At 36.8% G+C, this 15,632-nt stretch overlaps 1 protein-coding gene across 2 annotated transcripts; it reads right to left on the bottom strand.

Annotated features, from left to right (window-relative positions):
* Positions 1 to 614: 614 nt before the first annotated feature.
* On the bottom strand, positions 615 to 15,253 carry LOC137410120 (kinesin-like protein KIF21B). 2 transcript variants are annotated; one of them, XM_068095702.1, is made up of 7 exons: positions 13,934 to 15,253; positions 12,377 to 12,485; positions 12,130 to 12,293; positions 4,995 to 5,159; positions 2,900 to 3,200; positions 2,135 to 2,334; positions 615 to 1,078 (listed from the first exon to the last, which is right to left on the bottom strand). In XM_068095702.1, the coding sequence occupies exons 3-7, from the start codon at positions 12,222 to 12,224 to the stop codon at positions 1,024 to 1,026; spliced, it is 816 nt and encodes a 271-aa protein (XP_067951803.1). In that variant the 5' UTR covers positions 12,225 to 12,293; positions 12,377 to 12,485; positions 13,934 to 15,253; the 3' UTR covers positions 615 to 1,023. The 2 variants fall into 2 exon arrangements, with proteins under 2 accessions (XP_067951803.1, XP_067951805.1); XM_068095704.1 differs by having other exon boundaries at positions 12,130 to 12,485; positions 13,934 to 14,135; positions 14,304 to 15,253.
* Positions 15,254 to 15,632: the final 379 nt, after the last annotated feature.

Below are 15,632 nucleotides of genomic sequence, written 5' to 3'. Positions count from 1 at the left end.
ACAGTACCAACTCATTATCAATGTTTAACTGTAGAGTAAGTAAGCAAGTATCACAGAGGGCTTCAAAGACCACATGGTAGACTACATTATGAGGTTTTTTATTACTTCGCAATACTACCTTCAGAACTGTTATCTTGCAATACTACCTTAATAACTGTTACTTTGCAATACTACCTTCATAACTGTTACTTTACAATGCTACCTTCATAACTGTTACATTGCAATGCAACCTTCATCACTGTTACTTCGCAATACTACCATCATAACTGTTACTTTGCAATACTACCTTCAGAACTGTTACTTTGCAATGCTACCTTCATAACTGTTACTTCGCAATACTACCTTCAGGACTGTTACTTTGCCTTTAAAAGTATCATTTTGATGTGTTTCCTTCCTTAAGGTGAATTATCATATCTATAAATGCATGCTTTTATTGGACCGAGGATGCAAACGCATGCAGCTCAACAATGAAACACTCAACTATTGATGTTATTGTATAGTTTTAATAAAATTAGACTAGCTGTGAGCCAATGTTGTTATGATAAACATATGTAGGTACCTTACAAAATTAGAGCAAAGTAAAAGGATTCGTGTTGATACATATGACAGCTCCATTACTCTTAAAGTTAATTTATTTGTGAGATAATTTCAACGAACAAGATTGAATACAATAAAGCCTATTGCACCAAAAATAAATGCGCATTTCGAAAATCTACGGCCAGTTTAAACAGACAAAGTGTTTAAAAGGTTAAAATAAATATCGACGAGAAGAGAAGAATAATTGCATCGATGGATATGATGTAACATCATGATGATCTTTGACAAGAAAGAGTTTATAGTCGGATGTGTACTAGGAATATAGACACACGCAAAGTACATGGGTCAAACAATTTGAACATTGATTTAAAAAAGGAATGTATAAGATAATTTTCCTGCATAGTCATCAACCGAAAAGAAAACAAAAATAGCTACATAAATACAGACAAGAAATATGAGAATATGGAGAATGAATCTGCGCTTTGGCTATGAACTGTATAGTTTATGTGGGTCCATCCACCAGATCCTTATCGTGCAATCACTGAAAGAGCATGAACCATGTCTGTTATACATGCTAAATCGTGGCGCATGAAAAGTTCTTGGACAAAGAACAAGATATGTTGGTACAACCAACCAAAGTTATCAACTTCTCCATTTGGCATATTTACACAATTCACACAATGATGCTATTGAATAACTATAAAAGAAACTGTCAGCCCAATATATTGCATTTATTTAAGATTTTGTTTGACGTATCAACAACGTTGGATGCTTAAGGAGTTCTAGTCGCGTTAAAAATATCAATAGGTTTTGCTCCCAATTGACAAAGTAGCATCGCAATCATTTGACCGCTATACAATTTGTAAAACGTCACTTTTGAGGCATCTGTATTGCCACACCGATCGACTAGGTAAGTAGTCACACAGTCAGTACAAAAATCATTAGTATTGCTTAAGCGAACGGTTCTCAGTAAATCAGGCAACAAGACGCTATGCGACTACTTGTGCTTACTCATGATTTATCATTAAAAATGGGTATAAGATTTTGTGATTATACTCGAATACATACAGTAATCAGTGAATTAATTGGATTTAAGAAAAAGCCAGTAAATCTATACTATTTGGCTAATTGGCCAAGTGTCTCATTAGAACACATGGCTGACAGACGTAACATTAAATTTACAATAAGCTTACTTAATTTGTATATTGAACAATTACCTACCTCTGGTGACAGTAAGTACTATATACTAGTTAGTAGATATAGTGAACAGTTACCTACCTCTGGTGACAGTAAGTACTATATACTAGCTAGTAGATATAGTGAACAATTACCTACCTCTGGTGACAGTAAGTACTATATACTAGTTAGTAGATATAGTGAACAGTTACCTACCTCTGGTGACAGTAAGTACTATATACTAGCTAGTAGATATAGTGAACAATTACCTACCTTTGGTGACGGTAAGTACTATTTACTAGCTAGTAGATATACTGAAAAGTATCCTGCCTCTAATGGCAGTAAGTACGATATACTAGCTAGTAGATATATTGAACAATTACCTACCTCTAGTGACAGTAAGTACTATATACTACTTTACCTAGAGGCAGTAAAGAGATTGCTGCGGTTGGTAGCCATAGAGTTGACGGCTAATGAATGAGCACGCACTTCATCTAGCTGCTGGCAAGTCTCGTTTGACCGAATCTTCACAGTACCAGAGCGACAGCAGCTTAGCAATATGTCATTATCTGGTAGCATGCACATGTCGGTGATCCAGTCCTTATGGGCGCCATTAACTGACTGAAAACAATGCAAGTTGAGGAATGAGGAACCAGGAGTTTGTTTGAAATTGACATTCAACTTAAGCGGAAAGGAGCGGCGTGAACAGCATTAAAGATGGTAAAGATTAAACACTGGCAAATCAACTTGTCCCTTTTGAATGAGTCAACAATGCAATCCTGCAATATGAAACTTTTAATCATAAACGAGTCTCTGTATTGTAACAAACCTACAAGACATTTGCAAATATTGGTGAGAGACACAGCATAATGTCTTGCGTATGACAGGTTGATCTGGTGAGACTGAACCAGATGGGCTCAACAATGCAGCAATGACTAGGTCTGACATATTTTATATTGACTCTGATCTCTAGGCCATCAAGTAGGATCACAATTGGATTGAGTGATTACCAGGAAAACCGATATACTGATATCAATCATTCACTCCATCTCAAATATTACTTCTAATAAAAAATATTTATTACAAAGTGGTGATCTTGATTGGTGACCATTACCGGAAATAACTATCACCTTTATTTTGCTATTAAATAGAGCAACACCTGGTATTGTAAAAACACCAATTTTACCTGTGGTTGAGAAGAGGGTTCACTGAGGTTCCATTTTTTGATACACATATCCCGAGAACCACTAAAAAGGATGTCCTGACGATGCGCGAGACATTGAACACCATCATTGTGAGGAGGGTCCATAGTAAATTTGGCCTGAAATGGATAATTTGAAATTTGTTCATTGGAAATATCAAATCCCTTAATTAGATGATCCTTGGAGCCAGTTAAGAGTTGTTCTTTCCCTCTTGAGTCGTTGTATAAACTAAGGCAAATAATCGGTGCTTGGTGGCCGCTAGCAACCTGTCCGACTGCCGATAGCCTGTAAACGTACAATATTTTACAGATCACCAGCCTTCACAGATTAAATGAATATAGCAATTAGTCATCAAAAAGGTGCAGAAGCTAAATTGCTAGATTTAGTTGTAAGTGCTGTTAACAATATATATATGGTTAAATGATGTTGTGCATGCAAGCGGACAACCAATGAAAAATAACTGTCAGTTGCAAAATGCCACACAGGGTAGATCAAATACACATTAGGAGTGACCCTTGGACTTATACAAAGAAAAAAGATTAGGGTTGTGCGCATAAACCACTGATAGAAGAAAGGTTATAGTTGTGTACATAAACAACCTATAGAAGAAAGGTTATAGTTGTGTACATAAACCACCTATAGATGAATGGTTATAGATGTGTACATAAACCAACTATGGAAGGTTATAGTTGTGTACATAAATCACCTATAGAAGAGAGTTACAACTGTGGTGGATTTTCTAAGATTCATACACCAACCTCTAATAATAGTAAGTACTATATACTAGCTAGTAGATATATGGATAAGTATCCTACCTCTAATGGCAGAAAGTACAATATACTAGCTTGTAGATATATGGAGAAGTACACTACTTCTAATGGCAGTAAGTACAATATACTAGCTAGTAGATATATGGAGAAATATCCTACCTCTAATGACAGTAAGTACAATATACTAGCTAGTAAATATATCGAGAAGTATCCTACCTCTAATGACAGTAAGTACAATATACTAGCTAGTAGATATATCGAGAAGTATCCTACCTCTAATGACAGTAAGTACAATATACTAGCTAGTAGATATATCGAGAAGTATCCTACCTCTAATGACAGTAAGTACAATATACTAGCTAGTAGATATATCGAGAAGTATCCTACCTCTAATGACAGTAAGTACAATATACTAACTAGTAGATATATCGAGAAGTATCCCACCTCTAATGACAGTAAGTACAATATACTAGCTAGTAGATATATCGAGAAGTATCCTACCTCTAATGACAGTAAGTACAATATACTAGCTAGTAGATATATCGAGAAGTATCCCACCTTGGATGTGCTATAAAAAACTTTTCATATTTTTTATTATTTTACCTATCTATAATTTTGCTTGTTACATTTGCATTAGACCCTTGCCATACGAAATCAATTTGTTCCGGTGTTGGCATCGTAACATAAAAATGTCGTATAGAGGGGTGTAGAAGCCCATCATGATTATTTAATACAAACACCCCTTGGTGAAAATCATCAAACTTTTATATTTTCGTACTGACAGATTGATCTGGTGAGACTGAACCAGATAGGCCCAACAATGCAGCAATGACTAGGTCTGACGTATTTTATAACGACTCTGATCTCTAGGCCATCAAGTGGGATCACGATTGGATTGAGTAATTACCAGGAAAAACTGAAATACTGAAATCGATCATTCACTCCATCTCAAATTTTATGTGATGTACAACACTAAAAATTAATGACAAAATATTATGTTAACCTTGGTAACTACAGTTACTAATACTAATATTTTTAAAGTGCTTTTAACAGAAATAGCTGTCAATGAGAGTGTGTGCCTCAGAATTCTCTAATTTTCGTAATCTTCAATTTTTTTAACTGGAAAATTCTCAAACTATAATATACACAAATATTTACAAGGAAATTGAAGACAAGCCGGCATCCAAACTAAATCCATCATTATCAGAGGGATTCTTAGCAACAACATTACATTTATGGACAACATACAAACTAACAAATGTAGATTTTTATTCTAGGGATCGTAACTGAAAAAAACGCATCAACTTACGTATTGAGGTCCCAGAGCCGAACGGTGGTTCCAGTAGTTGTGTATAGTTTATGTCCATCTCTGCTGACTTGGATATCAAATATCTGCTGCTCTCCCTGTTGGAGAATACCCTGACTGCTCGACGCTGGCTCCACAAGGATACTGTCATGCACTAGACCAGAGGAACTGCAACATAAGATATAAAACCTCACATTGTGTCCATCTCTGTTGGCACAGTATTCATTATAATAGGAACTAACCGTTATGATAGGAACTAACGGTTATGATAGGAACTAACCGTTATGATAGAAACTAACCGGTTTGATTGGAACTAACCGTGAGAATAGGAACTAACTGTTATGATAGGAACTAACCGTTACGATAGGAACTAACCGTTACGATGGGAACTAACCGTTACGATAGGAACTAACCGTTACGATTGGAACTAACCGTTACGATTGGAACTAACCTTTACGATGGGAACTAACCGTTACGATAGGAACTAACAGTTATTATAGGAACTACCCATTATGATAGGAACTAACCGTAAGGATAAGAACTAACCGTTATGATAGAAACTAACCATTACGATAGGAACTAACCGTTATGATAAGAACTAACCGTAATGATAGGAACTAACCATTATGGTAAGAACTAACCGTAACGATAGGAACTAACCGTTATGATAGGCACTAACCGTAAGGATAGAAACTAACCATAAGGATAGGAATTAACCGTTTTGATAGGAACTAACCGTAAGGATAGGAACTAACCGTTATCATAAGAACTAACCGCAAGGATAGGAACTAACCGTTACGATAGGAACTAACCGTTACGATAGGAACTAACCGTTGTGATAGGAACTAACGGTTATGATAGGAACTAACCGTTTTGATAGGAACTAACCGTAAGAATAGGAACTAACTGTTACGATAGGAACTAACCATTACGATAGGAACTAACCGTTATGATAAGAACTAACCGTAACGATAGGAACTAACCGTTATGATAGGCACTAACCGTAAGGATAGGAACTAACCGTAAGGATAGGAATTAACCGTTTTGATAGGAACTAACCGTAAGGATAGGAACTAACCGTTATCATAAGAACTAGCCGCAAGGATAGGAACTAACCGTTACGATAGGAACTAACCGTTATGATAGGAACTAACGGTTATGATAGGAACTAACCGTTTTGATAGGAACTAACCGTAAGAATAGGAACTAACCGTTACGATAGGAACTAACCGTTACGATGGGAACTAACCGTTACGATAGGAACTAACCGTTACGATAGGAACTAACCGTTACGATTGGAAATAACAGTTATTATAGGAACTACCCATTATGATAGGAACTAACCGTAAGGATAAGAACTAACCGTTATGATAGAAACTAACCAATACGATAGGAACTAACCGTTATGGTAAGAACTAACTGTTATGATGAATACTAACAGTTATTATAGGAACTAACCGTTATGATAGGAACTAACCGTAAGGATAAGAACTAACCGTTACGATAGGAACTAACCGTTACGATAAGAACTAACCGTTACGATAGGAACTAACCGTTACGATAGGAACTAACCATTACGATAGCAACTAAACGTTATGATAGGAACTAACCGTAAGGATAGGAACTAACCGTTATGATAGGCACTAAACATTATGATAGGAACTAACCGTTATGATAAGAACTAACCGTAAGGATAGGAACTAACCGTTATGGTAAGAACTAACTGTTATAGTAAAAACTAACAGTTATTATAGGAACTAACCGTTACAATAGGAACTAATCAATACGATAAGAACTAGCCGTTACGATAGGAACTAACCGTTACGATAGGAACTAACCAATACGATAAGAACTAGCCGTTACGATAGGAACTAACCGTAACGATAAGAACTAACCGTTACGATAGGAACTAACCATTACGATAGCAACTAAACGTTATGATAGGAACTAACCGTAACGATAGGAACTAACCGTTATGATAGGCACTAACCGTAAGGATAGGAACTAACCGTAAGGATAGGAATTAACCGTTTTGATAGGAACTAACCGTAAGGATAGGAACTAACCGTTATCATAAGAACTAACCGCAAGGATAGGAACTAACCGTTACGATAGGAACAAACCGTTATGATAGGAACTAACGGTTATGATAGGAACTAACCGTTTTGATAGGAACTAACCGTTTTGATAGGAACTAACCGTAAGAATAGGAACTAACTGTTACGATAGGAACTAACCATTACGATAGGAACTAACCGTTATGATAAGAACTAACCGTAACGATAGGAACTAACCGTTATGATAGGCACTAACCGTAAGGATAGGAACTAACCGTAAGGATAGGAATTAACCGTTATGATAGAAACTAACCGTTTTGATAGGAACTACCCATTATGATAGGAACTAACCGTAAGGATAAGAACTAACCGTTATGATAGAAACTAACCATTACGATAGGAACTAACCGTTATGATAAGAACTAACCGTAATGATAGGAACTAACCATTATGGTAAGAACTAACCGTAACGATAGGAACTAACCGTTATGATAGGCACTAACCGTAAGGATAGAAACTAACCGTTATCATAAGAACTAACCGCAAGGATAGGAACTAACCGTTACGATAGGAACTAACCGTTACGATAGGAACTAACCGTTGTGATAGGAACTAACGGTTATGATAGGAACTAACCGTTTTGATAGGAACTAACCGTAAGAATAGGAACTAACTGTTACGATAGGAACTAACCATTACGATAGGAACTAACCGTTATGATAAGAACTAACCGTAACGATAGGAACTAACCGTTATGATAGGCACTAACCGTAAGGATAGGAACTAACCGTAAGGATAGGAATTAACCGTTTTGATAGGAACTAACCGTAAGGATAGGAACTAACCGTTATCATAAGAACTAGCCGCAAGGATAGGAACTAACCGTTACGATAGGAACTAACCGTTATGATAGGAACTAACGGTTATGATAGGAACTAACCGTTTTGATAGGAACTAACCGTAAGAATAGGAACTAACCGTTACGATAGGAACTAACCGTTACGATGGGAACTAACCGTTACGATAGGAACTAACCGTTACGATAGGAACTAACCGTTACGATTGGAAATAACAGTTATTATAGGAACTACCCATTATGATAGGAACTAACCGTAAGGATAAGAACTAACCGTTATGATAGAAACTAACCAATACGATAGGAACTAACCGTTATGGTAAGAACTAACTGTTATGATGAATACTAACAGTTATTATAGGAACTAACCGTTATGATAGGAACTAACCGTAAGGATAAGAACTAACCGTTACGATAGGAACTAACCGTTACGATAAGAACTAACCGTTACGATAGGAACTAACCGTTACGATAGGAACTAACCATTACGATAGCAACTAAACGTTATGATAGGAACTAACCGTAAGGATAGGAACTAACCGTTATGATAGGCACTAAACATTATGATAGGAACTAACCGTTATGATAAGAACTAACCGTAAGGATAGGAACTAACCGTTATGGTAAGAACTAACTGTTATAGTAAAAACTAACAGTTATTATAGGAACTAACCGTTACAATAGGAACTAATCAATACGATAAGAACTAGCCGTTACGATAGGAACTAACCGTTACGATAGGAACTAACCAATACGATAAGAACTAGCCGTTACGATAGGAACTAACCGTAACGATAAGAACTAACCGTTACGATAGGAACTAACCATTACGATAGCAACTAAACGTTATGATAGGAACTAACCGTAACGATAGGAACTAACCGTTATGATAGGCACTAACCGTAAGGATAGGAACTAACCGTAAGGATAGGAATTAACCGTTTTGATAGGAACTAACCGTAAGGATAGGAACTAACCGTTATCATAAGAACTAACCGCAAGGATAGGAACTAACCGTTACGATAGGAACTAACCGTTATGATAGGAACTAACGGTTATGATAGGAACTAACCGTTTTGATAGGAACTAACCGTAAGAATAGGAACCAACCGTTACGATAGGAACTAACCGTTACGATGGGAACTAATCGTTACGATAGGAACTAACCGTTATGATAGGAACTAACCGTTACGATTAGAACTAACAGTTATTATAGGAACTACCCATTATGATAGGAACTAACAGTAAAGATAAGAACTAACCGTTATGATAGAAACTAACCATTACGATAGGAACTAACCGTTATGATAGGCACTAACCGTAAGGATAGGAACTAACCGTAAGGATAGGAATTAACCGTTTTGATAGAAACTAACCCTAAGGATAGGAACTAACCGTTATCATAAGAACTAACCGCAAGGATAAGAACTAACCGTTATGATAGGAACTAACGGTTATGATAGGAACTAACCGTTTTGATAGGAACTAACCGTAAGAATAGGAACTAACCGTTACGATGGGAACTAACCGTTACGATAGGAACTAACCGTTACGATAGGAACTAACCGTTACGATTGGAACTAACAGTTATTATAGGAACTACCCATTATGATAGGAACTAACCGTAAGGATAAGAACTGACCGTTATGATAGAAACTAACCATTACGATAGGAACTACCGTTATGGTAAGAACTAACTGTGATGATAAAAACTAACAGTTATTATAGGAACTAACCGTTATGATAGGAATTAACCGTAAGGATAAGAACTAACCGTTACGATAGGAACTAACCGTTACGACAAGAACTAACCGTTACGATAGGAACTAACCGTTACGATAGGAACTAACCATTACGATAGCAACTAAACGTTATGATAGGAACTAACCGTAAGGATAGGAACTAACCGTTATGATAGGCACTAAACATTATGATAGGAACTAACCGTTTTGATAAGAACTAACCGTAAGGATAGGAACTAACCGTTATGGTAAGAACTAACTGTTATAGTAAAAACTAACAGTTATTGTAGGAACTAACCGTTACGATAGGAACTAACCAATACGATAAGAACTAGCCGTTACGATAGGAACTAACCGTTACGATAGGAACTAACCGTTACGATAGGAACTAACCATTACGATAGGAACTAACCATTACGATAAGAATTAACCGTTTTGATAGGAACTAACCGTGAGGATAGGAACTAACCGTTATGATAAGAACTAACCGCAAGAATAGAAACTAACCGTAAGGATAGAAACCAGCCGTTACCATAGGAACTAACCAATACGATAATAACTAGCCGTTACGATAGGAACTAACCGTTACGATAGGAACTAACCGTTACGATAGGAACTAACCGTTACGATAAGAACTAACCATTACGATAGGAACTAACAGTTATTATAGGAACTACCCATTATGATAGGAACTAACCGTAAGGATAAGAACTAACCGTTATGATAGAAACTAACCATTACGATAGGAACTGACCGTTATGATAAGAACTAACCGCAAGGATAGAAACTATCCCTAAGGATAGAAACCAACCGTTACGATAGGAACTAACCAATACGATAAGAACTAGCTGTTACGATAGGAACTAACCGTTACGATAGGAACTAACCGTTACGATAGGAACTAACCGTTACGATAGCAACCAAACGTTATGATAGGAACTAACCGTTATGATAAGAACTAACCGTAAGGATAGGAACTAACCATTACGATAGCGACTAAACGTTATGATAGGAACTAACCGTAACGATAGGAACTAACCGTTATGATAGGCACTAACCGTAAGGATAGGAACTAAACGTAAGGATAGGAATTAACCGTTTTGATAGGAACTAACCGTAAGGATAGGAACTAACCGTTATGATAGGCACTAACCGTAAGGATAGGAACTAAACGTAAGGATAGGAACTAACCGTTACGATAGGAACTAACCGTTACGATAGGAACTAACCGTTACGATAGCAACCAAACGTTATGATAGGAACTAACCGTTATGATAAGAACTAACCGTAAGGATAGGAACTAACCATTACGATAGGAACTAACCGTTACGATAGGAACTAACCATTACGATAGCAACTAAACGTTATGATAGGAACTAACCGTAAGGATAGGAACTAACCGTTATGATAGGCACTAAACATTATGATAGGAACTAACCGTTATGATAAGAACTAACCGTAAGGATAGGAACTAACCGTTATGGTAAGAACTAACTGTTATAGTAAAAACTAACAGTTATTATAGGAACTAACCGTTACGATAGGAACTAATCAATACGATAAGAACTAGCCGTTACGATAGGAACTAACCGTTACGATAGGAACTAACCAATACGATAAGAACTAGCCGTTACGATAGGAACTAACCGTAACGATAAGAACTAACCGTTACGATAGGAACTAACCATTACGATAGCGACTAAACGTTATGATAGGAACTAACCGTAACGATAGGAACTAACCGTTATGATAGGAACTAACCGTAAGGATAGGAACTAAACGTAAGGATAGGAATTAACCGTTTTGATAGGAACTAACCGTAAGGATACGAACTAACCGTTATCATAAGAACTAACCGCAAGAATAGGAACTAACCGTTACGATAGGAACTAACCGTTATGATAGGAACTAACGGTTATGATAGGAACTAACCGTTTTGATAGGAACTAACCGTAAGAATAGGAACCAACCATTACGATAGGAACTAACCGTTATGATAAGAACTAACCGCAAGGATAGAAACTATCCGTAAGGATAGAAACCAACCGTTACGATAGGAACTAACCAATACGATAAGAACTAGCCGTTACGATAGGAACTAACCGTTACGATAGGAACTAACCGTTACGATAGGAACTAACCGTTACGATAGCAACTAAACGTTATGATAGGAACTAACCGTAACGATAGGAACTAACCGTTATGATAGGCACTAACCATAAGGATAGGAACTAACCGTTTGGATAGGAATTAACCGTTTTGATAGGAACTAACCGTAAGGATTGGAACTAACCGTTATCATAAGAACTAACCGTAAGGATAGGAACTAACGGTTACGATAGGAACTAACCGTTATGATAGGAACTAACTGTAATATCTTATGTTGGACAGTTTGACTGTATGTGTGGTAGAGAAGGTAACAAGTAGCCATATAAATGTAATTGCATCTGAAAGCAAGTAAGTATGAGTCGAGCTAGGCTTACCTGAGCACTGTTATACATGGCCCACATTTTGACAAATGAATTGGAGACAGTGTAGACAAGCCAGTTGACCTCGCAATATCGAACTTTGGAGACATAGTTAGGGTGGCCACCAAGACACAAAACTTCTGAACCAATTGACATGTCCCACACTTTGCACGTCAAGTCTGCGAGACAAAAGGAAACGCAGGTCAATTATGAGGTATTAGAATATGTTAGTGCGTTAGATTAGAGTCAAGTTGACACTTACCTTTACTGCCAGAAACCAAAAGATTGTCGGCGGCACATATAGATAGTACAGCCTTTGTGTGACCAACTGCCTTCTTTACACATATGAGACTCTGGTTGGAACTTGTCACCTGCAAGAGACCCACCAAAATGAAAACATGTAAATTTAAGTAACAATGTTGCTGAGCTTCTAGTAACAACATCGCTATTACAATTTGATAAGGTTACACATACATAGCTCTTAGACAGAAACCAATCATACCTCCTATAAATGATCTACTGCAGGTATAAAGATGACTCGAAAATATCTTCACCCCAATGTTCTATTAGTGAAATTTTTTACGTCAATCGTTTTAAAGGCTTATGGGGAATAAAAATTATGCTTTCAACATATAATTATTTTACTTGCATATCGTGTAGTTAGTCTAATGCTAATTTAATGCTCTCTAGCCATTTTACTATATCAAAGAGTGCATCGCTTAGCCTAGAAAAACTAACATTAAAATCGTAACGATTCCTAAAATTATTATTTTCTTGTAAAGAAGAGGTGCTGCAGTCCGTGGTTTGGTGTGCTACTAGAACACCAAAGGCAAAAAGTGGGGCTAGTTGGAAGAGTAGCGATTTGCCAACTCATAGCAATCAAAATAGAGGCTCATGAAGCAACGCGCTACAATAGGAGTACTTTGGAGCAGCATCGCTCAATATTATCGTCATAAATAAACCTCTCCAAGTCGTTATACAATGGGACTACTATGGACTACGAATGCCTATTGTTTGCTCATCTGGCTAATCACTCGTGTTGTTTGAAAAGCAAACATTTGTAAGCACTTGCCTAGTTACAAGTTACTCCTAGGATGCCATGGCTAGTATCACCTCTCTAGTCAAGATACACAAGGTCATAAGGTCAATTGCCCAACTAGTTGCCTAGATTGTGTATAGATTGTGTGTAGACAAGTGTACCAGACACATGATGTAGCGAGGTTGTTTACAATACATTGTCGCATGGTAAAAATCATAGACTACAGAAAACGTATTGTAAGGCCATTCAAAAGGTTTACGCATTGGGCTTTTATCTAAGAGCTGATAACGCCAAAATTGAGTTGGCCCCTTCAAAGCAGTGAAACGCATCTGTTATAACAAACCACTCTGCGATTTGGTGCGCACTCTTTGTTAATTCTTGCTATTTGAGACTAACAACACTAATTCTAGCCTGAGTTTCTAATTTCTAAGAGATGCAATATTCCTATTTAGTCCAATGTGAGCCGAATAGTATATCTTTAGGGGAATGGCATTAGGGCAACTGTTTGTTCAGTCTGAGACTTTTTGCAGCAGTACTCAGTCAGCAATGCTCTAGAAACACGCGACTGTTCATCATCGTGATTATGAAATGTTTTTTCCATGCTCGGTTAATATTTGTTTTTGAATGATTTTAATGATGTTGGAGGTATCACAGTAAGTTAGTATTAGGCTGTATAGACTCACATACATGCAAATCCAGCTCATAATTTGTTAGTCAACACATGAAGACAATTACGTAAGTAGTTCAACGGGTTAAACTTGAAAACTTGGGCCTCATTACTTTGTCACAGCTGCTGACGGTGCCAAAGCTCTGCGCCTTTTTATTTTGTGTGCCGCCAGTTTGTGTGTTGGTGAGCCTAATGATTACATTAGTACTGTCAGAGTCCTGGAGTGGCTGGCGTCTCCTGCTCAGCGATGGCGAGGATGGGGGTGTCAACCGCACGTCTTTTATTTCAGAAGTGGTCAACTGTGATTTATCTCTGCTGAAATTAAAATAGCAGAATAAAATTCAGCCTGCAGAGCAAGAGAATCATTATAGCTCATAGTGCGAAATGGAATATTTAAATTTGGAGAGACACTTTCATGAACTTTTTTATACTAAAATTTAAGCCTATACCAGTTACAGAATTGTCACCCTTTTATTAACACACTTCTTTGTTTAAGTGAAATCTCTCCTGACAGCTCTGCCAGGTCTTCTTGAAGATGGTCAGACTCTACAAGAATTAGAAATGATAAAAACCAGCTGATTATATCAAGTCCTGATGAGCATATGAAGGTTTTAGCAATGCTTTCGACCAGTATTCATATGGGTAGAATAGCACCAGTGTATATACGTATATGGGTAGAATAGTTACCAGTGTATATACGTATATGGGTAGAATAGTACCGGTATCTATACGTATATGGGTAGAATTGTACCGGTATCTATATGGGTGCTATTCTACCTAGTATAGATACTGGGTAGAATAGTATCTATATGGGTAATCTTGGCCTTGACCTTTAAACGGTTGCATCAACCAAGGGTGATCAACTGATCAAGGCGGCAAAAGAAATTAACTGAAAGCAGCTGTCATATATGTTATAGCAGTTGTTATATATGTTATAGCAATTGTTATATATGTTATAGCAGTTGTTATATATGTTATAGCAGCTGTTATAAATGTTATAGCAGCTGTTATATATGTTATATCAGCTGTTATATATGTCAAAATATGATGCTAGTAAGCGATCAATGAAAGTAATCTAGACTTGCGCACTACGCTTACTGCTTCTAGCGAGCTGCTCTTCCTTGTGTTAGTCTAGCAAAACATTATCGAATTAATTGTTACATGATATACCTTACCCGCCTTAGCTTATTATGGCGTAGACTTATTATGGCAATAACTTACTTAACAAGTTGTATACCATTACTGTTAACAAACTGTAGATTTCACCTTAGTTGGTGGTCTTTAATACTTCTGAAAAACTCAGATTTTGCCCCCAAGTGAACAATAGTCTAGAGACACCTCATTTAATACTCTAACATAGAATTCAATTCTTTTTTAAAAATTACAGATAAATAATTTATAGATAGGCTAACTTTCAATATTATTTGCGTTCAACAAAGTTTACATAAGTTGGTAAAGCACAATGTTCAAATACTATTTGACTAAGAAAAATGTAACTAGCAGTTGTGACAGAGCTAAAACATAAGTTAATCATGTAAAATGTATCAAATAGTTTGTAGCTCTGAAAGTTTCAAGTTAATTACAAAAGATACATGAACGCTACGTTTTTTGTGGCGTTAAGAAGAAAAGCAACAAATGACAGCCACTGACTTACATTTAAAAAATGTGTCAAAATGTGTAAGAGTTGAGGCTGTTGTGGCTAGACACACGAAATAACGCGTCACATTGACAAATAAATGGACGAGTGCGAATTAGCCTTTACCAGGCGAAGGCCATGACATTCTTGTTAGATTTTTTATTATCATTAGTTGT

This window comes from Watersipora subatra, unplaced genomic scaffold (genome assembly GCF_963576615.1).
Source record: "Watersipora subatra unplaced genomic scaffold, tzWatSuba1.1 SCAFFOLD_197, whole genome shotgun sequence".
NCBI classification, from domain to species: Eukaryota; Metazoa; Bryozoa; class Gymnolaemata; order Cheilostomatida; family Watersiporidae; genus Watersipora; species Watersipora subatra.
The sequence above is the reverse complement of the archived record's forward strand: the minus strand, read 5'-3'. Positions and strand labels throughout refer to the sequence as shown.

Coding starts and splice junctions, on each gene's coding strand:
- LOC137410120 (XM_068095702.1), bottom strand. CDS start 12,224: ATGTCTCCAAAGTTCGATATTGCGAGGTCAACTGGCTTGTCTACACTG. Junction 5,160..12,129: donor CCATGTATAACAGTGCTCAG/GTAAGCCTAGCT, acceptor CTTATGTTGCAG/TTCCTCTGGTCTAGTGCATG. Junction 1,079..2,134: donor AATCTCTTTACTGCCTCTAG/GTAAAGTAGTAT, acceptor ATGCTCTTTCAG/TGATTGCACGATAAGGATCT.